Source organism: Diaporthe citri (assembly GCF_014595645.1).
Source record: "Diaporthe citri strain NFHF-8-4 chromosome Unknown scaffold_4, whole genome shotgun sequence".
Lineage (NCBI taxonomy): Eukaryota > Fungi > Ascomycota > Sordariomycetes > Diaporthales > Diaporthaceae > Diaporthe > Diaporthe citri.
In genome coordinates this window covers 5,980,211-6,004,841 of record NW_025064849.1, presented here as the reverse complement: position 1 = coordinate 6,004,841, position 24,631 = coordinate 5,980,211, and the positions used below count along the sequence as shown (strand labels likewise).

Here is a 24,631-nt window from a genome sequence, read left to right as displayed (position 1 = left end):
CCCAACGGTCCATGTGAGTCGAATGGGGCTTCCTCATTTTCCGGCGACGCAGCGGAGCGTCGGAAAAGGCCGCGGAGGCTGTAGCTGGTCGTGCGGCGGGCGCTTTGGGGGATGGATCGTTCTTTCGAGGTAGTCGTGTTGTCGGTTTCATTGGGTTGATTCTGATCCTGATAAAGCAAAATCAAGCAATCAGCCGTAATTCTCGTCTGTTTGTTTGAGATAAAGAGCGTGAAAACAGACGAAGAGTCTTACCCAGGAAACAACAACACGTTCTCGGTCACAATCAAGTGCTGGAGTGGTGCAACGCCGCATGTCAGCCCGTTCACGCCAAGAGGTGATGGCAAAAGCGCCAAAAACTGTTGGCTTCAGCACCCTTCATCCACAGCCAGTCGTTCAACCGCCCACACATCGAGGCGATCGGTAGCCGACCAGTGCACACACAGATCCTGGGCTATTTTAGTTTTGAGGCAACCAACTGCATAATCCCGCTCAGAGGCGCGGTGGGCAAGCGAGACCTGCATGGTAGCCTGGTTGCAACCCAGCTATGTTAAGAATAATACGGTGCAAGCCATCGGAATGAGTGCAGGACTTCTGTGTTCACTTACAAACGCTGCACAAGAGCTCAGGGTAATTGAAATTCTGCCCTCGTTCGGCAGATCGCCAAGATGGATTCACAAATGCCTCAACTGCTGGAAGGTGAGCAAACAAGGACTCTGCAGCAAATGCATCAAGAGTTATGACCATCAGAAAGACTGCAGGGCGCTGCGCTGACACATTTACAGTGATTGCAGATGTCTGCGAAATCTTTGAGATCAGCTTACACACGCAATCACCATGGGCAAAGGCCTATCGAGTCACTGTTAAGCATCTCGATGGGACTGACGGGGCGTATTTCATGAAGGTTTCCGAGGGACACCATGGCCATGAGGCACTCAGGGGCGAGTTTGAGGCTACACGGCAAATGTTCACGATCGCCCCCGACCTCTGCCCAGATCCTATCGCACGAGACACATTCAAGACCGACCCTGGCTCCCATTTCTATATCTGCAAGTTCTATGAAATGTCAGAGGGCGTTCCTGAGCCAAGGTCGTTCTGCGACAAAGTCGCAAAATTACACTCGGCCCATACCTCTCCACAAGGGAAGTTCGGCTTTCACGTCACAAAGTACAATGGAAACCTGCCACAAGACAATAATTGGTCCAGCAGCTGGGAAGAGTGCTTCACCAATGGCATGAAACATGTCTTCAAGGTATGTTGGGGGAGGGCTGGTCCACAACCGGCGCTCGAGGCAATGCTTCCTGATTTCTATGGCAAAGTCATCATACGGCTCCTGCGGCCACTGGAATCTGCCGGGAGGAGACTGCAGCCATCATTCGTTCATGGTGACCTATGGTGTGGCAATGCTGCAATCATTGACGAGGATACCGAAGAGGGCATATCCTTTGACCCAGCTAGCTTTTGGGCACACAACGAATGTTTGTATGCCCTTGAAATGTGTTGGTCTGGTGTCCCACGTAAATGTATTAACTCTAGGGGATAGATGAGTTGGGAAACTGGCGTCCTGAACGCAAGATGTTTTCACAGCGCTACTTTGAAGCTTGTCACACCCATATCCCGAAAAGTGAGCCCGAGGAGGACTACGATGACAGGAACGCACTATACAGCTTGTTTGTTTGTACACCCGTGCTGCTGCTACCGATAAACAAAATTAAACAAGCTGACTCAACTATTTGAATAGCCAGGCGCTTCAACGCAAATGGTGCAACGATCTTTCCCGACAGAACGAAATGTTTCCAAATGTAAATATAACACACTTGCTTGGGGTTCACGACACTAATGCGCTTTCTCTAAAAGGGTTCTAGATGACATGCGGAGATTAATCGACAAGTACAGAGGCGGTTTTGACATGTATAAAGAGCGTGGGTCAGAATAAAATTCCAGAATCAATCAGGGTGATATAACAAGAATCCAGAGGAAAAGAATATGACCAGTACCTGTTATTCAAGAGCAGCTAGCAGGCATTTTTGCCTCCTGACATAAGCAATCATAAAATTCAGGACTATAAACTGATTCCCGCCCTAGACCAAGATTGGGTTTTCATTTTTAATCGTGAGTAAGGAAGGGCGCATGATTGTCTAAATCAAGTCTTTCGCCTTGTTCACTTAGAACCGCATGTTGCTTCCCTGCCCCTGTCTCTCATACCAGGACTTTGACATGAGTGTCACGTGCCTAGCTGCTCTTCTCCTCGATCACCCCGCTTTCCCAGATTTCAACTATGTTGCTCGAACGTAAACATGTTGCCTCAGAGGGATTTGAACTACGATACTCGTTCCCAGCTGCCAGGCCGCAACGTCTCGAGAGACGCCATCAGCGACTCAAGCCTCAACCACGATGGTACTCCCAAAGTCCTTTCCACTGAATACGGGGCATCAGATACCGTCGGTAGGCCTGGGTACTTTCCAGGCGATCGCGGGGAATGACGGCGTGACAAAGGTTGTATCCACGTTGGGCAGGCTATACGAGAAAGCGGCTGTTCCAGGGAAGAAATCTTCATAACCTCGAAGTTGTACGTAACCCTTCCACGCTTCTGACTCAGTGTGATAACCGTAACAGATGGAATACCTGGCACAAATCCGAGGACGTGGAAGAGGCCATGAATCGCAGCTTAGAAGCACCTGGCACCGATTACGGTAAGCAGGACCCTGACCTTCACAAAACAATGACGACTAAATCTATCTCTCAGTTGATTTGTACTTGATGCATTGTGGGTTCATATTCAGTCACGTAACAAATAAACTACTGGATGTGTCGTATTAATACCACCCGCCAGTCCCCCACGCCTACCAGATTGACTCTGAGCACAACGCGCTGCGTAACCCGGACGGTAGTGGCAGGCCAATAGTGGATGTCGACTTGTCCCGAAATTACCAAAGTACGTGGGCGGCAATGGAAGACCTTGTCCGCAAAGGCAAGGCTCGTGCGATTGGACTAGCGAACTTCAGCATAACCAAGGCAAAACGCATCTTGTCGACATGCCGGATCCTCCCGGCAGTGAACCAAGTTGAGCTACACCCGCTGCTTCCACAACACGACCTCGTCGAATTCTGCCACAGCCATGGCATTCTTGTCGTGGCCCATCAGCCTCTGGGTGGCGAGCCAGTAAACAACGGCCGTGAGGGCCATGATACCGGATCGTCACCTCTGAACAACCCAGCGATCGTTCAGGTTGCCAGGCAATGCGGGATGACTCCTGCCCAAGTCTGCCTATCCTGGGCTGTACAGCGTGGCATCCCGGTCGTGCCCAAAACAATGAGCCAGTCGCGCATGATCGAGAAGAGCACAATCGCAAGGCTCTCCGACGAGTTGTTCGAACAAATGAACAGAGTGCACATGGAAACCGGGAGAGTGCGTTTTATGAATGTGACAGCCAAGATCGGATTTGACATCTTCGACGAGACTGTGGATGAGCCAGTGTGAGCACAGCAAGCAGAAAACCGACCCATGCCATCCTCGTCCAGAAGAAGTATACTAGAAGCCAGGTGCGGTTCCCCAAAATTAATATTATATGGCCCTTTGCACATTATAGGGATAGTATTAATTTTGCTTAGCTTTTAAATTATTAGCTAAGAGGGTTATGATTATATTGTTAATTAAGGAGCCCTTTAATGAATTATATTAAGGGGTAAGCATAATTTCAAGTAACTTATATTAAGTAAAGAGCTATTTAAAATAAAAAAAAATTTTCCTTAAGGGAGGACCCCTTAAACCCCCTTTTTTATCATATTTAACTTTTTATTAAGCATAAATAAATGGGTAAGGGGGCTTAAGCTTTTTATTATTATTTTCTTTATCGCCGCTATGCTAAGGATTTTATTATATTAGCAACGGCAATCCTTAGCGCTTTAATAATAAGAAGAATTTAGCGATAAGTAGACTTAGGGTATAATAATGAATTAATTACTGCTTCAGAAACATTTTATAGATTTATGGTATTAAACTTAACCGCAGCCAGGAGCGCCCCTCGCAAGCTTGGGTCACTCCCAGCTACGCTTAAAAACGGACCACAAGGGCGCCACTCTGCCACAGACATACATGGCCAGTCTGAAGACCAGACTGAATGAGAATTGTATCCATTGGAGAAATGTTAAATAATGTACTTCTTGTTCCCGTTCCGTCCCTCCTACAGAAGCATCTTTGTCAGACCCGCGGTGGCAGCAAGCACAACGCCCTCGGTCACCTTCTCCGGCATGCTCATGAACGGCGAATGAGAGCTGTTCATGGTGTAAGAGACATAGCCACTTGGGAACTGAGCCGTCATGGATTGCTGAGTTGCGAGTGGGATGGCCTGGTCCTGCTCGGTGAAGAAAAAGCCGACCTCCACACCGTTGTTCCAGGGTTCGTATGTGTTGTCGTCGGAGAAGATACGGGCAGGCTCAGGCTTGAGAGCAGCGACGGCTTCCTCAACGAGGGTCTCGTTTGCCACATCAGCGTAGAAGACCTGACTTCCGTTGACCGCGGTGATGAATTCGCCCTGTAGTATTATTGCACAGTCAGCTCATCTGGGTTTCCTATTGGAAAAGAAATACAATAGCCGGAGGGACTCACGCTGGCATCTGGGCTCATCCACCACAGGTACTCGCCGCCGAGAGCGTCGAGGAGACTGGTCTGAGCCGGCACCGCGAAGGCAGTCATGTAGACCAACATGATAACCCCACCACCAAGCCCGGCGGCCGATCGGTCCTTATACCCATATCCCTCAGCAGCAACGGATGCGACTACGCCACCATAGCTGTGGCACACCATGACGACATTCTTTCCGGCATCGGTGAGCGTGGCCAGCTCGGCCGCGAGAGCAGCAGCATCCTCAGCCACGCCAACGGAGGCATTGGTATTGCCGACGGAGGGCAGCGCCACGGCCTCTGTGGGATACCCAAGCACCTCGAGCTGAGAGCGGACCGTGTCGAAGGCCCAGGTTCCGTGCCAAGCTCCGGGGGTGAAGACAACGGTGGGCAGAATGTCACGCTTGGTCGCGGGGGCGGCAAGGCCGACCGTAGCCATGGCGGCGAGGGCGAGGTTGGCGAAATGCATGTTGTCGGATGAGCTCGTACGGAAGACACAAGGGATGGATGACGAGGCTGGGAGCTCTCAGGCTGGGAAGGGTTGACTGGTGAGACTGCGGACACAGGGCTGTAGAGCACGTCCGGAAGAGAGACAAGCACGTTCCTGGGGATATTCTTTCCATGATATACTGCAGGCCGTAGGTTCGGCAAAGACCCGATCGATCCTGATTTCTTGGATCGCATCCGACCGATAACGAGCTATAACTTGGCAGGTCCACTATAGGGTGCTTTGATCATTATTCAACGGATGAGGAACTGTCCTCCGAGGCTGAGCGGGAACCCACCCCTGCGACGGGGACAGGAGATTCCACACGGCCGGTGTCCAGTCACCGGCCGACTCACGTCAGCAATTACAAGAGAGCTGCACCGACACATCCGTGGGCGAAAATTGTAGATATGTCATCCAGGTCACTTAGACGAGCAAAAACTAGCCGAGACGTCAGCTATAGGGCGTGTTTGCGGGGATTATAAGCGAGTCCGGATGATCAACATGAGCACCCTTGTCAGCTTCAGAATGGAACGCCTGGTCCCTGCAGCCTCATGGCCGCGTCGGAACGGGCCTCGTCATGAGTCATATCGATAGTCGCACACCGGGTGATGGATGTCATGGCTGGATATACGGCCACATATGGCCTCAGACTAACGGATTCGAGCCATCAATTTCAAGCTTTTGGGGCTCCGAGGGGATTACATCGGCCGTCTGCCTCAAACCACGTGGGTTTGACCCGCCTCGGGCAATAGTGCACGTCGGTGCGGAACACGTGTGGTTCTATTGCAGTCTCGAAGCTTGTCTGCGCTGGGTCTCGGGTCTCGCGACCACCAGCCGAAGCCGACGAGAGTGTCGCGCACTTAACTGATTGTCCCGTAACACAGCCTACATCGAGAGATTGTTCCTTTTGTGAATTGGTCTGTATTGTATTCTCATCCCCCGCAGTCGTACCCAGCCCCAGTACACTCTGATGGGACCCTCCCGGGTTGACTCTCCAGGTGGCCCTCCTCTCCCGCCGCGTGAGGCTGTGGACACGGGCCAACTGCACATGTGATACTGCAAACGATACGGTGTTATCTGCCTTGTAAAGCTATGTCCAAGTGTACGACAGCAAAGACTACAGCATCGTGCTCTTCATCTAAATTTGAGAAGATAGTGTCTCACTATGGCAAGCGCCAATGCTCCGGGGAGCCTCAAGGCGTACAGTTATTCCAACCAGTCCCCGGCAGCCTCAAAGGCGACAACGGGTTTCCCAGGCGTTGAGTTGATATCTCCACTGTGGCTGCTCCTTTTCTTTCGTCCTCAATACCGAGATCGGTAAGCTGTTTAAGCAAGTCGATGCGTCTGATCTTGCTCTAGTCGGTTAATTTCGGGGAATAGTGTGACTTGGCACGTTGTCAAATGACACAATAGTGGTTCGAATCGATTGATAAAATTGTGCTGGCTTTAGGTGCTTTGCACTTGGGCAGGGTTGGGACTTTTCTAACCATGGCTGATGGCCTCTCAACAACATACGCTTTCCAGCCGTATCCGATTGGAGATGAAGTGAATTACGATGATTTCAACGAGACTGAGAAACGTCCCCGAAGGCCCTTTATTTGGCACATGGGTAATTTGAGTATAAACAAGTGTATATCAGACGCAACTGCTGGAGCCAACACGTGCTGTTTATGAAGTAGGAGATGCCAATTTCTGGGACTTGAGAAAATCCCAAGTATCCAAATTATGTCATATTTTGTTGATGCAGCCAGCAGGTTGCTTCCTGAGCACCGATTGCCCTTGGACCCAGTCAACTCATCAGCTGTCAATGTTGTCATTCCATGACGGAATGTGTTCTCCCCTTACTAACCGAGACAGCCGCTCCAGGGCATAATCAAACTAAAGGATTCTAACAAGGACTTGAGATGCTGAGGCCCTGCCTAGACTGGTCCGTAGGACCCTACCGTGTGAAAGGGGACTTGGAATGTAATGTCGGTCGCCCTCGGCAGTGGACTTGGAAGGCTCTCATGTGGGCTGCTGTGAGGGTTGGGGCAAAGAGGGAATCCTGCTAGCTTAGCAGTTTATAATGACTTGAGATATTGAAAAGATAAGTTCCTAGGCAAACTATAACTACCTCTTCTCGCCCGTCCCTTTTGATAGAGCACCCGAGCAACCCCAATGACCCCCCTCCACGGGCGTCCTTCACCCCCTTGACCGGAGTGTCCGCACAGCCTAGCATGAGGGCCGCTCTGGCCTCACTATACCGGCCAGACTGGGGGCAGGTAAGGGGTTCAAAATTGGGAGGGGAAGTTGGACCGTTTAGAATCTCTAAGCGGTTTAGAATCTCTAAGCGATTTAAAATCCCTAAGCAGTTTAAAGGGGCTTAAATAATTAAAGGAAGGAGTAATTAAAGGGGTGGAAGTACCTTTAAAAGCTTAGGAATAAAATTTATTTAAGATAAAATTAAATTTTAAGCTAAATTTATATGCCTTTACCTTTATCTTTATCTTTACTTTTTTTTAAATATTTTTAAAGCTTTTTTTTTCCCGTTCTTTTCCTTTTTACTTTCTTAATTAAGATAATAATATATTATTATATTATTATATTATTATATATTATTATATTATTATATTATTATATTATTATATTATTATTATTATATTATATATTATTATTATTATATTATTATATATTATATATATTATATTATTATAAAAAAGTAACTTTTGTTTTTTACTTAATAAATAAGTATAAATTATATTAAATTTATTTATATATAACTTAGTTAAATTATTAATTAAGCTTTAAATTGCTTAAAGATTTTAAACTACTTAGAAATTTTAAACTACTTAGAGATTTTAAATGGTTCAACTTCCCCTCCCAATTGCCCGCAGTTTAGACACCCTAAACGATAACTGCACCGCTTAACAACCGTTTAGAAGAACCCCACATACCCGGTACAGCATTTTCAAGGTTGAGTGGTATCTTGCCAGAAGCAATGTACCAACAGTTGATAACCTGAAGTCGCCCTCTAACACACCCAATTAATCTGCCCATAGACGCTAAGAGTTGAAAGCTTTGCCTTAAGACACACGGTGCCTCGCGTCGCCCTCGGCCCCAACCTCTGCCTGATTCACATGCCCACACTATTATCCCTGTCCTTACTGGTATGCCTAGAATCCTCATCAAGGACCAGCAATCATTTCATGTATCAGACTAGGAGGCAAGGTCATATTGCAACAAATTATGTGAGCTAAGTTGGCTATTACACACAAAGACTCTCTCTCCCTAGCCCCCCACCCCACGCGTATAAAACGAGTTTTCTTTTCAAGAGCTATCCTTCCGAAATAATTAAGAGTTTAGACATTTAGAAATAGTTTGAGTTAGAAAGATAGAGAGGAGTTCATTACTCCACAAGTGTTCACAAACAGGCTGAGATAGCAAAACAGTGCGTCGGAGTAATTAGGCATGAGCTATTGAGATACGCCATGAGAAGACCAGAGAGAATGGACATTAACAGTCTTGTGCCGCCCATCTCAGTGCTTGGTAAACTTGTCAGTGCTGGATGTGATGTCTTGTTCAGTAATCCGCTCCTTCAAGGAATTGAGTTCAGCAGAACTTCTTCTCGGTGACAACGGTCTTCTACTTGATAATTACACGTTTGCAATGAAAAATCCCCTGTCTGTTCGAGGATTGCCTTGATATCTCAGGTTTCAGCCAGGGATGTTTATCCCTCAACCAAGACTATAGAGGCCTCTTTGCAGTGATCTTTTAACGCCTCAGTTGTGCCTAAACTTATATGATAAAATCTCGCCTGAGAAATTGGTGGAAATGAAGCTTAAGAAACGCTGGGGGAGGGGGGGGGAGAAATTTGCCGCGCGAGGATTTCTGTTGCCCGATTTGAACAGGCAGCACTGTTTCTTGTAGTAGTAACAAAGTTGGTTACGTTCACTGTGAGTTGTGCAAGCGCCTTAATGTCCTTGATCCCTTTTACGATCAGCAGAGTAATGTCTTAATTTTGTTGTCCTTCGCCATGGGTTGTCACACTATCGCAGGGAGACTGGGGTATTCTCATTATGAACAAACAGTCTGGATTGCGCATTTGCAGTACAACCTCTTGCACCGCCCTGCAACCTTGAACGGTGCGAACGGAAACGGCAGCGATTTTGTTGCCATTGTCGCCTCCTGAGCCATATGTTGGTTTCATGGGCTGGTCTTGTATAACGCGGTTGATGATTTGGCACATTGTTCATGTGCAATTTTGTTCTGCATTCACTGCGACACCATGGATGCTTCATGGCCACTCGGCACACTCAGGGCTCTCCACTGCTTCTTGGTCTTACAGCGCCGTAACGCTGAAAGCATGCAACGCCACACTGGTGTGCCACCGGCCCGGGGGGGACAAGGTGCAGGCGTGTTGAGAAGCCTACTGACGCCCGTCGAAACTTTATAAACAGGTTGTGACCCGGTCCTGTCAGTATGATTACCTAGTCAGTAGGCTCGAGAATGTCGAGTTTCCGCGAACTCCCCGGACGAGATCATATCGGGATCATATATACATAACCGATCCAACATCTTGGCTCTCAAGGCGACATGCAATCGGGAGGGAAAGGTCATTGACCCCTGTCAACCTCAGTGAGAAACTTTGCAAGCCATGCTTGACTGTGGGGCCTGAGATATATGCTGCAGTTGGGGGATTTCTGGTTCCTTGGGGTGGGCAGTACGGAAGAACATAGGCAAGAATCGAGAGCGAGGAGTCTGCCTGTTGGTAGGGTAGCATGCAGTGTATAGTTGCTGACGGTCACAACCAGCCTGAGAAGGTGGTGGCGATGCTCGCAAAGGGTAAGCTGTGAAGAATAGCGAGCCAGACCACAGGCCTTGAAACACTGCACGGGGCAAATGAGCCGCCTCCTACGGTCCTACCTGCTTTTGATTTTCTCTCTGTTCCCCCACCCCCACCGGCACACGCGGCCCACAGCCCTTTTAAGTACTGCTGACCATCGTCTTTCTTGCCATAGGACGTTGTGTCGCCTAGCATTATGGAACGCAGCCTACCATGGTCCCGTAGGCCCTCAACACGGTGCTCGTACAGCGCCTGGAGATCGATCGCGTGCCACGTAGTTCGAAGCAGCAGGCCCCACGTGGTTAGCACGACACTACCGTTTCCGCGGGCAGTTCCGGACGGCGGGGAGGAGATGAGACTACCGCAACACCCGCTACGCAAGGCAGTGGGCCGGCCGACTCACAAGCTCAAGGACAGCCCCACGGGGCGGGACGGGATCACACTCCTCACTCCGGGGAAGCTCCACCGTTCCGGGCCAACTAGGCAGGAGATGTGCGAGGGCAGGGGGGTTGCTGCTGCTGTGCCGTTGAGACTAAGTAGTCGTGTCCCCCGTTGTGTTTCGGACACGTCTGCAACGACTCACGAGGGCGGCAAGCAGGGCTTGGCTTGCCAATGCTAGCGTGGCTCAAGCTTCTGGTTGAACGCTACCGCAGGGTGTGTAGATGTACATGCGGTCGCTAGTAATGCCGAGGTGAATACGGAGTAGTCTATGCGTGTACGAACAAGGCGCCCTTTGGGGCCTCCATGCCTGCGGGGTTAATTGGTTCCCCGGGCCCGGGCCCACATTGTGCCCAGCGAAGACATTTCACCGCTGGCGATTGGACGCTCACCCTGCTCTGGCCTGCGAGTCCCGTCCTGCTTCAGTGCTTCTCACTCAATATCCGTCGTCCCAGCCCTGGAGTCAGCCTTCTTACCCACCACCCCCCCCTTACCTCCCGAGAAAAGTAAACCGCCAATTATGCCCAGTAAGAAGCGATCCCAAGCTCATGACGCAGAGGGCCGTGAGACTCAGCAACGCTCCCGGAAGCGAGAGAGATACACGCGCATCGCATGGTTGGTCATCCACTCTACATATGCAGACAACCCGCGCCGTGCTCCCGTGCATGGCCTGCGAGACATTTTGACTAGGACGCAGGCTAACGCTCCCTCCGAAGCGAGTCCTGCAAGACGAGGAAGGTCAAGTGCAGCGGCAGCCTGCCCTGTAGCCGGTGTGTGGAGCTCAACGCCAATTGCAGATACAACGACTATGTTCCGCAGCCCGACACCGCGTACGACGAGGCTCTCTATTCCCTAGATCTCCCCCTTCATCCCCTGGCTTCGTGCTTACAGTCCCATGACCATGAGCAAGCACTTGTGCTCGGGATCGCTGACGGTGTGCGGCACCTCCCAGGCGCGCAAATGCGGCACCCCGGAAGGACTGCACGGCGGCAGACCTGTCCAGCGCCACTCAGCAAGACCTCGGCCAGCTACTCGCCAGCATGAGAAAGATCTGCGACGACATCCAGTCCTCCACCAAGCGCTTCGGTAGCCCTTCTTCCCAATTCAGATCCTCGCCAAGACGCCGCCGGAGCGAGACGGCCGGCGCCAACCCTGCGAGCAACTCCGACCCCATCGCCTTCGTCGACTCCCTGGACCAGGCCAGACGGATCCTAGAGCAGAGAGGCATCATCTCGGTCCCGGCCACCACCAGCCAGGCCGATGCGGACCAGCCGGCCCCGGTAGAGCCTGCCCTGCCTGACGAGAACCCTTCCGCCGCTCGAAGCCGCCCGGCCCGTGCTCGAGCTGGGCCACGAGAATGCGCTGGCCCACCTTGCCGCCTTCCGCGATCACCTGTTCCCCCTATACCCCTGCATCGACCTGACGCTCGCAAAGGAAAACATCGACTCCCTCTTCAGGACCTCGCTGCTTTCCTTCGCCGGCGGCGTCCAGGACCTGGGCGTGCATTTGATCGACATCGAGGCCACAAAGGCGGTCTTGGCCATCGGAATGCTCATCGAGGGTAACGCGGACAGTCCCTTGAGCTCCTCCCTAGAGACCCATCTTATCTGGAACGCCGACAGCATAATTAGGAGAGATCACGCCCAGATTGAGGACGTGATCATGGGCGCGTTGCTGGTGAGTGCCTCCTCTGCAGGTTGTCTCTGTTTGCACGGGTGCGAGGCTTATGCGTAAGAACGGGCGCAGACCATCTATTTCATGCTGCGCCAGGAGGCCCGGAAGGCGTGGCGATCGGCCGGTCTCGTGGTCCAATCTGCTTTCGAGGTCGGGCTCCATAAAGAGAGATATTACCGACATGGAAACGCCACAATCGAGCGCTCATGCTTTCTCAAGAGGCTGATGGCTTGCGTTGTCGATCTCGACAAACGATGCAGCTTCATGGTGAATCTGCCGTACCACCTGCACGACACGGAAATAGACGACAGCGTCTTGGACCTGGTACGATGTTCTATCTATTCACACAAGCCTAAGCCGAAGGCTCCACCCCCGGAGACAATACAGCTGACCGCGAGTAATAGCACGGGCGTTACCCGCTCCTCTCGGCAATGGTCAATCTCAATATTATCCAGGCAGAGCTGTTTGAATTGATCAGCACGGCCAAGGCCGGGAGCGGCGGCTACAAGTCGAAAGAGATCAACGATCGGATGGACTACCTGGACCATCGCATCCAGAAGTTGGCCGAGGAAACGTCACGAGTTGACCTCTTCCCTCCAGATTCCCTCGTGGTGCCCCCGCCTGCCGAGCGCGTCGTCCTCGAGTCGTTTCCAGATGCGCACAACATATCTGAGGATGCTGGCGCATTTCAGATCCCTCAGCTCCTGTAAGGCCCTTGCTTGCCGGCCACAGCAGTCCGCAGAGAACACCGTTGCCCTTCCCAAGGCTCTTGTCGCGCTGTATGGAAAGATGACCCACGCCGCAGGACACCAGGGTTTGACTCGCCTCGAAGGCCCCCTGGCGGACCGTTTTATCATGGGGTCGGTGTCGTGCATGTTTCTGGCAGCCTCATGTAACCCCAGTGCGTACGGGCCCATCTGCCGCTCCGCGTTTCACGCAGCAATCGACTTCCTGATAGCCTCTCCTTACACGGGATCCGGGTCGAAACCAAGGCTCTGGTGCTCGCTGGACGAGATGCGGAGGCTCGGCGAGACAATCCAGATGCCGACGCCCGACAAGCCCACGCCCCCCAACGCCGTCAGCACGGACGCGTCTTCCGAGTCGACCGCAGTCGAACTCCTGGATATACATCCGCAGGGTGTGGAGGATGATATTTTTGGCACGTTTGACGCGACAGAAGACAACTACATGGCAATTCTTGGCATGGTCACCACGCAGCTTGACTACCTGTCTAACCCGACATAGTGCTATTTCGTTTTTACCGTGCGTTGCCATGTTTCGAGCATTGGTTCGGCACAGCAACAGGCCCGTCCCCGCAGACACTTCACAGGTGCGCCTTGAAAAACTCAAACCCTTGCTCTACGATGGCGAATGTCTCGTCTCCCGGTTGGGCCTTGGCGTCGAATCCATGGGGCGCTCCGTCGACGAGGGTTATTTTCGAGTCGACCCCGCTGGCCTGCAGCTCGTCGTGTGCGCGCTGTGACAGTTTCCAGTCTACGAGAGTGTCTGCTGTCCCATGAATGAAATACGTGGGCGGGAAATTCTTCCCCCAACTTGGCGAACAAAGTAGCAGGGTCGACCCGATCGTAGTTACCATCGGCTACGACGGCCGAGAAAAGTTTTCCTTCCTTGACAAGATTGAACATCCACGCGACCCTAGGGTTGGAGAAGTCCGGGCCCTTGGCCGTCATGGGAGACGGCCCGCTGCTCGGGGGAGGAACTTGCTCGTGTATTTGATCGAGGAATGCCTGGTCGAAGGGAGGGAGCTTTGCGAAGGCAGCACTGGGCGTGTGGAGAGATGCATCCTGCAGATACTTCATCCCGAAAAGGTCCAACATGGCTCGAGGCGGTCTGGGGGAGCCAGCCTGTGTAGTGGCGGTTCCTAATCAGCACATTGCTTAACGTATCCTTTAAAGTCGGACGTTGACTCAGGGAGCTCTCTGTGTGCCTCTCTTTCCCGGAACGTACCGTTAGAAGAGCCAGAAGACCACCGGCCGAATGGCCTAGCACCACAATCTTGGAGCCATCGACTCGCACACCAGCATCTATGTGCAGCAGACCTGGCAGGACGTCCTGGGCCCAGCCATACGCGTCCAATGCACCCGTGACTGGCCCCTCGAACACGGAGATCGTGGGGCAGAGTCGATAGTTTGCTGCAACGACCACGAAGCCCAGGCCGAGTAGTTTCTCAACATGGTTCTGGGAAAGCAGATCCTTGGACCCGGCCGTGAAATTCCCACCGTGGAAGTACAGTGCTGCAAACAAGTGGGTGTCAGCCAACCATGTCACTGTCTACAACCGGGGCAACCATTGCCCACGAACCTATAGGGGATGCCGTAGCAGAGTCTCCATCCGGATACAAGACATCAGCAGCGATGCCGCCGCTCCCCTCGCCTTTGAAAATGTATTCTTTACGCGCCATCCTTCTTAGCGCCGTGTGGATGTATTGCTCAGAAACAATAATCGACAAACCTGCGTCGTGGTGCCTGCATGTCTGGCTACATATACCTCAAGCGTTTGGGGGTCGGGTGTGCTATCCTGGGAACGTTCCGCCCGCTGTGTGTGGAAAACGAAACGCAGCCCCCCCCCCCTCTGTCATTTTGACTCATGTCCCCCCCCCTTTGCTCTCAAATCCCAAATCCTCTTAATATAAGCTATTTCTTATATAACTATTATGATACAAATAATTATATTATATTACAATATATTATTATAATCCTTATATTTTTAAAAATATTTTTATAATATTTAAAATTATAAATATTTAATAATTCTTAATTAAATTTAAATATTATAATTTAATTAATTAATTTAATTTTAAATAACTTTATATTTAATATATATATATTTTAAGTTATATTAATTTATTATAATTATATATTATTAGTTTAAATTTAAAATAATTAATATATATAATATATTTTAAAATTATATAATATTTTTTAATATCTTTTTAATTAAATATTATATTTTATTAAATAATACATTTAATAAGGATCGTAAAAATATAATTTATATTATAATGTATAATTCTTTACTAAAGGCGTAATAAAATATAGCTGGGTTTTAAATTTGAGATTTTAAAGCCGGGGGGGGGGACATGAGTCAAAACGACAGGGGGGGCTGCGTTTCGTTTTCCACACACAGCGGGGATGTGATACCCGCACTGCACAAGTCGGTGATACCCGCGGAACCGGCGACCCCCCGGCCGCTCCGTTCCGCAACGGTTCGCGGTGCGCCCGTTAGCAGTGCTAGTAGACCCCGGCCTTTTGATTTTCCCTTGACCAAAGTCGTAGCATACTTACCATTCCCTCTGGGTCCCCAAGCTAAGCCAATTGTGCCACGTAGAGTATGGCCAACATGGCAAATGAGCGCGACGATTGTTCGAACTCTTGGGACGCGAAAGAAGCTGGCGGCGGTGTGCGAAACTGAGCTGCCAGGGATCTCTTGGATTAGGTTTGTGTGTCAGTTCTCCATCGGTCTTGGTCTGTGATGCTATTCAAGTTGCAGTGCAACATTCATCACCATACGACCTATCACCATAGAGACCCTCGAATAAGCCCAATCAGCACCAAACATACATATTTACGACGATTCTGAGCACACTTTCCCGGCGGTGCGGCAAGAACTATGCCGAGAGTTTCATATCCACAGCCAACCGCATTTTCTTCTCGGGCTCACTCACAAGTCATGCAACCCCTGAGTGCTGTGCCGCAATCCTGCGTATGCAATGCGATTGTCTGTTGGCGCTAGAGAGGGTGGATCGACCCATTAGAGGATATAGATATGGGCCTCACAGGACAGCGTCTAGAGGCTTCGAGGCCAGCCGAAAAGTCTTTCGATCCTCGCTTCAATCGTGCAATACAGTCGGAGGACTCAATCTTCTCCGGTTTTGGTTCCTGTTTAATTCATTTCTCGACCATCAACCCTGCTGGCTGGCTGGCTGCCAAATCAGACCTCCAAGCCGTCCAGCCATGATCGGAGACGACGAGCATACTGACCACCCACACGTTCGAACCGAACAGCAACGCGGGTGGGCACACCTCCCTAGCAACGATCACCACGAGATAGTCTCACCGATCTCCTCGTTCTCCCCAACACGCACGACGGCTTCCGATGCAGCCAAATCCCAACACCAGCCCCAGTCATACGAGTCCATTGACACGTCTGCTATACCGAGTAAAGGGATAATGGATCCATATCAGATAATGGAACCATGTCAGCAGGAAATCTTCGAGATACAAACACAAAAGAAGACAGGTGTTCTGAGCGAATGGTGGCAGGAAATCCTCAGTGCTACCTCGAGCATACTTTGCACCGTGGCCATCGTCGTTATCCTTTATAATGTTGATGGGAAGCCCCTGTCGAAGTGGACCGTACCAGTATCACTAAACGTTGTTATTTCCATTCTCTCTACAGCTGGTAAAGCTGGCTTAATCCTGCCCGTGGCTGAGTGCATAAGCCAACTAAAATGGATCCACCTACAAAGCAAGAAGTCACAGTAAGAACCTCAAGCCAACTAATATGTTAGAATCTGAATAACGGAATTTACTAGTCTTGAGCAACTCCAGGTATTTGATAACGCTAGTAGGGGGCCAGCAGGTTCTTTGCAATTCTTCCTACAAGCTAGGGGGGCTCCTCCGGTGTCGTATTTTGCCTGCCTCATTGTTATCCTGGCACTTGCTCTCGATCCTTTCACCCAACAAATCGTCCATTACAATCAACCCTTCGGAGAGCCAGTACCCAATATGTACTCGGAAGTGCAACATTCACTATTATATGACAGAGGCCCAATGAACAAGACAAACGTCTTAAGTAAGTCTATTAACTATCATGTGGACTCCTATCATAACCAGGCGACCCGCTTACGGAATTTTATAAAAGGTCGCCGTAATGATGACGCCGTAATGGCTGGCGTTATGTCAAGTGTTTACGGTACCCTGCCTGATCCGCCGTTCTCTTGTCCAGGGTCCAATTGTACGTTCCCGCTGGTGACATCCCTCGGCGTCTGCAGCTCCTGCGAAAACGTCACAGCGCAGACACAGGTCACCTGCAACGACACTGTCTTGACAGCCGAGTCGCAAAACGGCCCCTACAGTTCTTGTAACTACACTCTTCCCGGCGGAGCCGACATCTGGGCATACGCGTACTATACTTCGGTGTACGGCGTGACCACTCCCGATCTCAATATCAGCCTGGGCAGTACAACCAGTGGGGGCAATGCCGGGCTAGACGGAACGCCCGGGATCAGTTCTATCAGCATTGTCCGGTTCGATAATGACGATGAAAACACCGACTCGGAGGACCCGGACAGGCCGACAAAATGGGCGGAGACGATGACTGCTTACGAATGCAAATTCGAACTGTGCGCATGGTCCTTTGAAGATTGGGGCATGACCAACGGGATCCTCGTCAACGGCACCACAGCGCAATCTCCCGTCGTCAGTGATGGAAGAGTGCTCACATCTGATGACTTTGACGCCCAAGGCGCGAAGACTTCTCGTGTCTACACGGCCACAGATCCCGATTTCCACGGAAACGGTACATTCGAGATCAACCCGTTGGACCAGCAGGCCATGGAGCTTACCCTCTCCACGATTTGGTACACAGGAGAAGCCTCCAACGGAATCCCGTACTTCTGGAACAGCGCATACTTGGCTGGCCCAAATATTTCCCAGACTCTCCAAAACATGGCTACGGGAATAACGTACAACATGATGAGCGGACCAAGCGCAACGCTGGCCCGTGGGTCGCTGCTTGAGACCCAAACGTTCGTAAGAGTGCGTTGGGGATGGCTTTCGCTATCTGTTATTACGGTTACTGGCTCGATGGCACTTCTGTGTATCACCATCTGGAAGACCTGCGCAGCACACCAGCGCGCGTGGAAGTCGTCGTTGGTGCCATTACTGTACGCAGACTCGACAATGGTACCAGGCGAGAATGGGGTGAGGACTTGGGGCGAGGAAGACAAAGTCCAGCGCAAGGCGATTATCAGTGCTGGCCTTCTGGCCGCTTCAGCGGCCGGAACACCTACATCTGTGTTTGTGTCATAATGTAGATCTGTATACAGAGAAGTGGCTGGTATACCCTACTAAAGTCTTACGTGAGATACTTTGAACAATTACTTCGTCGCCTTTGCACTATAGGAAGCTCGGTGTTGGATGCTCTAAGGTTGTGTCGTTGCCTACAAGTGCATACCGCTGGCCACAAGTGTAGGGAAAACGGGCTAGAAACTTGTAAGATAGCACGAAGTGAGGGTGCAACGCGTGCTCGTCGACAAACGTGTAGTCGTAGTACATTTGATCTCAGCTCGATCATTTCCCAGCAACCTGTAATGATGCTATTTGCCTGTGCCATGTCTAGAATCATGGTATTCTCTTTACTAACTACTATGGGTGCCCGAAGCGGGAATTTGTACGGGAGGGCTGGAGGGGACAATAATCGCTGGTGACAAGCCTCTCCAAGCACCAAGTCCCCTATTTGAAGGTCACACTGAGCTCAGATTGGTCCCCATGGTTGGTCAAATTGCGGCAAAATGCATTAACAGCGAATTAAGGGCAGTTGAAGTGAATCATAGGCGGCCACCAGGAGTCATAACAGATTCCTCGGCTCATGAGACACAGACGAAGCTGCCTTAGTATTGTTACAGTGCTTGCAATGAAGTCATTAGAGAATGAGACGATGGTAATCAGGAGCAGCAAACGGACAATCCCCGGGTGAGCTTGCCTGACTGGCTGTTTACTCTGCAGTCTTTGGATCATTCTCACCCGAAGACTCAGACTCTATCGGCGCGTCGACGTGCATGGTGAATTCCTCCCGTGGGTTGGCCAGGAACAAACAGGCCAAGTGCACAAAGTTAGTGTGCGCAAGCTAGGAAAGAAGAGATTGGACGTTACAGGTGGTACTAGGAAATATCGGTGACTTACATGAAAGAGCCAAGACGGACAGCACCAGGGGCATGATCCACATGATGCGAAAAGACGAGACGTAGGCTGCTTGAAGTGCGTGAACGCCAGCTTGAATGATTTCTGGTGTCACGCCGGGTATTCCGGCAAGAGCAGCCTGTTTGTTCGCACTCAGTGCTTCGATGAATCGGCCTAGGACATCCGGGGAGAGGCCCAGGGGCAACACGGCAGCGGGGATGCCAGGGCCGAGGTGTTTCTGGATCTGTGAGTTGAAGATGGCGTTGTTGATGGGGAGCGAGATCGATGCACCGAAGGTCCGCACACAGAGCAACGCACTCACACTGAGTGAAATCAGCTCAGGAGGCGTGCCGAACTGCGCAGCAGTGACCAGGGACGTCAGCACAGTACCGAGGCCCCATCCAAGGATGACGGCCAGGCCCCACATCTCTTTCGAACTTCCCTCGTCGACCCCTATCATCGCACCTGAGAACGAGTTAGCCCGCGGCGGTCATCGCTTGTATCACCACGAAGGTTACAGAGCCGGTCGTACATACCATAAAAGGCTGTGAAGCACATGAAGCCCAGAAGCATAGCGCCTCGCAGCGCCTTTTGCCAGGAGATGTACCATCCCGCGACGAAACTTGCTACAAAAGCGGCGAAGAAGGTCATCGAGAAGCGCAGGCCGGTCTGCAGCGGATCTGTTGTGAAGAGAATCGCGATTTCGGTCGTGAAGAAGGTGTTGGCCGTGAAGAAAACAGAACCCTCGACGAAGATGTGGACCAAAGCCAGCGGGAAGTTTCGACTCTTCCTAAAGAGCTCGTGATGGAACAAGCCGTGCTTCTTGATCTTGACATCGTAGAAAATGATAAACACCAGGATCGCCATACCAAGGATGAAGGGGGCCAGGATGTGTGCATCATTCCAACCATACGGGTTTTGAGACCATGTCAACCCGACGACGACGAGCGTGAGACCGATCGGCACAGCGCAGATGCCTAACCAGTCCAAGCAACGGAGCTTTTCGTTCAGACTAAGGGCGGTCTGCAGCTGCCTCGGGGGAGGGTTGTAGCAGAGGAACGCGATGACAGCCGTGGGCGCGCCCACGCCGGCGATGAAGTACCACAGGATGCGCCAGCCCTCGACGTAGTTCTTGCACAGGCTCGTGCCGCCGAGCAAGGCCACAAGACCCGCCGAAGATTGCATCCCGGTCATGCCGCCTTGTGCAAGCGAGCGGTAGCGTCTGGGCACGATTTCGGCGGCGACGGCAAATACCAACGGCGAGACCGCGTTGGCGGTGCTGGCGAACACATTTCCCGCGATGGCCATGCTCATGTTGGTCGCCCGGGAGACTATGATACTCCCGACGCAGGTAACAACAGAGGCGATGACCAATGGTCCTTTGCGGCCCCAGTAGTCTGCGATCTGAGAAATGGGCTTGACGAAAGCCAAGGTTATAATTGTATTGGTCTGAGGTATTAGCCATTGCGCTTTTGCCGGGTCCCCAATGTCTTCAGCCATATACGTTCCGACCTGTGTATGTAGCCTTAGCAGCCAGCACCAACGCGCAGATGGAAGGAGGCGGGACCTACCAATCCCGAAGACACGACTGTTATCATGCCTGCGAAATTAACGAGGACGAGGGCCTACACGAAGGTTGTGCGCATCAGCATGAGTATTCATCTTTGGTCTTGAACAGCGCCCCACCAGGTAAATGAGGACGACAGACAATGTCAGCCCATAAAACTTGTTAACCTCAATCGTGGAAACTCTTCCGATATCCTCTACCGTGTCGAACTCTCCAAAAGCCGTCCGCTCTTTTGTATCATCGTCTTTGTGAGGGACCATGGTTGGTATTGACTGTTTCAGCTGTCCGTTTGATAGTTGAGGAACGAGGGTTGCGGCATCACTTTAATTTGCCAGAATTGCAATTCAAGGGATGTCGTCCATATTCATATTCGACTCGAGCCTTCCTTTCCTGCCTGCATCCTTCATACAAGCTGTCACATTCCGATTCGTGCCCTCATTCCGCGGAACCCTCCACACGTACAATGAACGTAAGGCACACGCCTGGGGAACATTGGAAAAGATGGAGCTGTGTCTAAAACCAGTCTGGCAGGCCTTGTGGCGTACAACACAACCAGGGGCAGGGGCTCTGACCGTACCCGAATTGCTTGCCGTAAAGGCAGTACCTGTACTGAATAAGTGGTCTCGTTTTTTATCTGTACACATATGCTTCTTAATCAATATGCATCCAGTCCCTTTATATAGTGATAAACGCTTAAACACCCCACGTTAAAAAACAATATAACATTGTAATTTTTCGTAGCTTTCCCCCCATGCGTCCTGGGGATTGGCTGGGATGCTCGTCGCATTCGCTGCTAGGCCCAAGTCTTTGCCTGTGTTCTGAGTCTGGTAGCGTCGAATGATTGATGTGCTGCTATTGAGCCAGGCCGCAGCTCCTGGGTCACTCGCAGAAGTGTGGTGTCTTGCGTTGCTCGCGGTCAGACCTGAAACGTTCAGTTAGGTCACGACGGAGAAACTCACTGGCCGTGAATGACAACAGCATGATGTACAGGCTCGTCGATGGGGAAGCAACCAAGTTCCTGTGACTTGTTAGAGATAGCTCATCCCGTACTCGGTTGGACAAGAGGGAGAGAGGGGCCGAGGGAAGGGGTAGGGGCTGGTCACCCATGAGTACCGGATGTTTTCGCCGAGTGGCGTGAAACTCGAGGGCGACCATCGAGCCAACGACATCGGCGCTAGATGCCGAGTAAGTAATGAAGTATTCCCACAGCTCTTCGGCCATTCCTGGCCAAAGTTCCGTAACAACACAGCCAGCGTTCATCACACGCGGTGGTCCTTTTAGCAGAGCATCGTCGAAAGAATGTGAGAGGTTCGATATGGAGAGGTTCCCAACCGTCTGCTCCATGGAAGGTTTGGCTGCTTCTCGGAATGAAGTCCACACATCGTTGTAGCGGTCTGGGTCTCTGACACCAGTGAGGTTGAGCATTACAATTGGCTGCAACTTCGTCAGAATCGTGTTAGAGTGCGGTAAAAGTGGAAACCAACTGTGTGATGTTGATCTTGGGATCTCATAAAGAAAATGAACCCGATTAACCACTCGTCTCCCTCATATCTCCGAGCAAGAAAAGTCTACATCAAAGCACGTCAGTCGTTGGTGCCATGCATCACTGTGGAGGCTGAATGTAGTATTGGTATCTCACGCGGAACCTTTCAAGAATAGCGGGGAGGCTTTCGCTCTGGAAAGCCATATTTCGTTAGAAGAATTGCCTCTAATGCATCATCTCAGCCAATAGGTCGCTCGATAAATAGTTCTTGGTTTCCTTACCGGTTCAGTAAATGATCGAAGAACAAAGTCTGTCACAACGCCGAATTGAGATGACCCTCCTTTGATGGTGAGAATTAGCGACCACATAGCGCCTCATTGTGGCAGGGGGCACGCACCCTTAATTGCCCACGACTGGTCTGGATTCTCGGTCTCGCTCGCAGTGACAATTCGCCCATCCGCAAGCACCACCGTTGAGGACAGTACATTGTCGCAACCCATTCCATACTTGCCCTTCAACGTACCCCAGCCACCAGTCGACATAATTAGAGCGGGGGATAGGAACGGGGAGGGCGTATTACTACCTCCAGTCAAATGGCCACCGACTCCAACGATGTGCACGCCGCCGCCGACGCAAATCAGCCCTTGCTTGTGTAGTGTCGAGTATACATCTCCCCAGCGGCATCCTCCTCCAACAGTGACTTGGCCTTTGTTTGTGTCAACCGAAATTCTGTTGAGGTTGCTGACGTCAATGACGAGGCCATCCTCAGCACTGCTGGCGCCAGTAGTAGCGTGGTTACCGCCGCCTCTCACAGCTATACTCAGATCCTCTCTACGCAGGTGTTAGAAGCTCGCACTAATGATATCAAGTGCCACATGTACAAACCGAGTCGCAAATTTGATGGCCAAGGAGACATCTCGTGCCGAGCTCGGCAAGACGACGTATCTCGCCCTCCGCTCTGCCCCGGCCGAGAAACGACGTAGCAAGCCTTGCAAGTCCTGAGACGTACTATCTACAATACGCCCCGTGAATCCCAAGTCTCGCAGCTTTACTTCTGCCAGAGTGATGAATTTTCAGAAGGTCTTGTGATCCAGTCGCGCGCTTTGCTTGCTAGCCCGAATTCCGAGACGACTGCCTCGACTCGAGACAAATGGCGTTTGCCTAGCTTATAAACTGGGAGGATATTTGCGCCGGCGACATTTGGTACATAAAAGCCGATGAAGACCATGCAATATTTGAAGATCGCGGAACGCGCCGTGGATTGCAAAGCGGCGATGGCTCGGTGGTGCGGAGATCTAAGACCGAGGAAAACATAGGGGCCGAGCTGGAATTTGTGGCTTGCCAGAGGACACACCGCGGGGATTTCCGTGACTTGAAATATGCCATTCATTGTCGACTAGTAGTATCAAGGTCGCAGGTGGTCTCTAGCTGCCTGCTTTGGAGCGGAACCAATCTTGAAGTTTTGCATCCATCGACTCGTGAGCCAAGACCGATCTGGGATCTGCGCTCTTACGCTCATAGTGGGGAAGGCTGTAAAAGTACCTCAAGTGGGATTGCATCGTTATGGTATTCTTCGGCTTCTCATACTGTCTCCTAGTTGAGATTGAGACCAAGTGATGGCCCGCAGTTTCTTGGATTGATGTGTGCGGGGCGCAGTGTGGTCACCGCCTGCTTCAATTCAAGACTTCTCTCGTACGTCGTCACCCAGCTCCGGAATCCACTTTACTCGCCTGCAGGCAAACATCTCCAAGGCCGGCTTACACTCACTCAGATCCACGCCCTGAGAGTCTGCAAATAGCCCGAATTGTAGACACCTCGCATCGGGGTCAGCCGACTCAATTATGCAGACAGGACTGCCGCATTCGGCGCACATCGTCCTCTGCATGGGGTGGCCAGAGCCAGTATCGTTGTCCACAAAGATCCTGTGAGGTCCGCCCGCGGGGCCGATTGGATTTGGGGGGTTGGGCTCTGGTTGGAACCGGACATTCTGCTTGGGCACGACAAAGGCGTATGATGCAACGCCACCGCTGCGCCGTTTGCGCGAGACGCAGTGGCAGGTAAGGGTCGGGAACGATGCGAGGGGCTTGCCGGTGACGGTCACCTGCAGATGGGATTCAAGCCTAGTTAGAACGGGTGCCAGAAGATCAATGCATGCCATCCAAGAGCGTAGGGCTACTCGCCTGGACCTTGCCACAGAGACACTGGCCCGACGTGGTCGTGGATGACATTTGAGCGGATTCTGCTGTGTCGAGATCGCGTGCCGTTGAGCAGGGAGAACGCAATTGAGTCGAAGCTGTGGTCTTATGGCTGGCCTCAAGGAGACAGATGGGTGGATACCGAGCTCGACAGATGAACGTAACTTTGAAGCGCGCCTTGCCCCGATGAGAGAAAGTTTCGTGCAAACGAGAGCCGAGGTGGTATCACAACCACGTCATACTAGTAGGGAACATGACTGGACATGACGTTGCCCAACGGCTCACCGGGCTCGGCCCGAGGCGCCGTGGTTCACCAGAAATCACACGTAATTTATGCCGTGTCTGCGCTTCGACATAACTTTAAAACTGCCCGCCCTGTCGGCTTGCTTTCCTGGCTATGGACAAAGGATACGGAGATTT

The 24,631-nt window shown here is 51.4% G+C and overlaps 8 protein-coding genes across 8 annotated transcripts; 4 read left to right on the top strand and 4 right to left on the bottom strand.

Annotated features, from left to right (window-relative positions):
* Window positions 1–665: 665 nt before the first annotated feature.
* Window positions 666–1,544, top strand: INS49_010732 (uncharacterized protein; the record flags this gene model as incomplete). Its single annotated transcript, XM_043171455.1, has 3 exons — window positions 666–696; window positions 783–1,479; window positions 1,541–1,544. The coding sequence occupies 3 exons, from the start codon at window positions 666–668 to the stop codon at window positions 1,542–1,544; spliced, it is 732 nt and encodes a 243-aa protein (XP_043026020.1).
* A 750-nt stretch (window positions 1,545–2,294) lies between these two features.
* Window positions 2,295–3,477, top strand: INS49_010731 (uncharacterized protein; the record flags this gene model as incomplete). The annotated part of the gene is made up of 3 exons (XM_043171454.1): window positions 2,295–2,452; window positions 2,614–2,690; window positions 2,831–3,477. 3 exons carry the CDS (start codon window positions 2,295–2,297, stop codon window positions 3,475–3,477), a joined length of 882 nt encoding a protein of 293 aa, XP_043026019.1.
* Window positions 3,478–4,180: 703 nt separating this feature from the next.
* Window positions 4,181–5,088, bottom strand: INS49_010730 (uncharacterized protein; the record flags this gene model as incomplete). The annotated part of the gene is made up of 2 exons (XM_043171453.1): window positions 4,181–4,531; window positions 4,606–5,088. The coding sequence occupies 2 exons, from the start codon at window positions 5,086–5,088 to the stop codon at window positions 4,181–4,183; spliced, it is 834 nt and encodes a 277-aa protein (XP_043026018.1).
* A 5,801-nt stretch (window positions 5,089–10,889) lies between these two features.
* On the top strand, window positions 10,890–13,288 carry INS49_010729 (uncharacterized protein; the record flags this gene model as incomplete). Its single annotated transcript, XM_043171452.1, has 7 exons — window positions 10,890–10,984; window positions 11,086–11,139; window positions 11,322–11,604; window positions 11,654–12,046; window positions 12,116–12,367; window positions 12,448–12,749; window positions 12,946–13,288. The coding sequence occupies 7 exons, from the start codon at window positions 10,890–10,892 to the stop codon at window positions 13,286–13,288; spliced, it is 1,722 nt and encodes a 573-aa protein (XP_043026017.1).
* Window positions 13,289–13,367: 79 nt separating this feature from the next.
* Window positions 13,368–14,465, bottom strand: INS49_010728 (uncharacterized protein; the record flags this gene model as incomplete). Its single annotated transcript, XM_043171451.1, has 4 exons — window positions 13,368–13,520; window positions 13,573–13,908; window positions 14,012–14,298; window positions 14,366–14,465. 4 exons carry the CDS (start codon window positions 14,463–14,465, stop codon window positions 13,368–13,370), a joined length of 876 nt encoding a protein of 291 aa, XP_043026016.1.
* A 2,371-nt stretch (window positions 14,466–16,836) lies between these two features.
* On the top strand, window positions 16,837–18,096 carry INS49_010727 (uncharacterized protein; the record flags this gene model as incomplete). The annotated part of the gene is made up of 3 exons (XM_043171450.1): window positions 16,837–16,858; window positions 17,012–17,823; window positions 17,902–18,096. The coding sequence occupies 3 exons, from the start codon at window positions 16,837–16,839 to the stop codon at window positions 18,094–18,096; spliced, it is 1,029 nt and encodes a 342-aa protein (XP_043026015.1).
* Window positions 18,097–18,686: 590 nt separating this feature from the next.
* Window positions 18,687–20,793, bottom strand: INS49_010726 (uncharacterized protein; the record flags this gene model as incomplete). Its single annotated transcript, XM_043171449.1, has 5 exons — window positions 18,687–18,694; window positions 18,970–19,431; window positions 19,503–20,478; window positions 20,538–20,591; window positions 20,653–20,793. The coding sequence occupies 5 exons, from the start codon at window positions 20,791–20,793 to the stop codon at window positions 18,687–18,689; spliced, it is 1,641 nt and encodes a 546-aa protein (XP_043026014.1).
* A 619-nt stretch (window positions 20,794–21,412) lies between these two features.
* Window positions 21,413–24,244, bottom strand: INS49_010725 (uncharacterized protein; the record flags this gene model as incomplete). The annotated part of the gene is made up of 5 exons (XM_043171448.1): window positions 21,413–21,967; window positions 22,298–22,356; window positions 22,414–22,845; window positions 23,784–24,117; window positions 24,203–24,244. The coding sequence occupies 5 exons, from the start codon at window positions 24,242–24,244 to the stop codon at window positions 21,413–21,415; spliced, it is 1,422 nt and encodes a 473-aa protein (XP_043026013.1).
* Window positions 24,245–24,631: the final 387 nt, after the last annotated feature.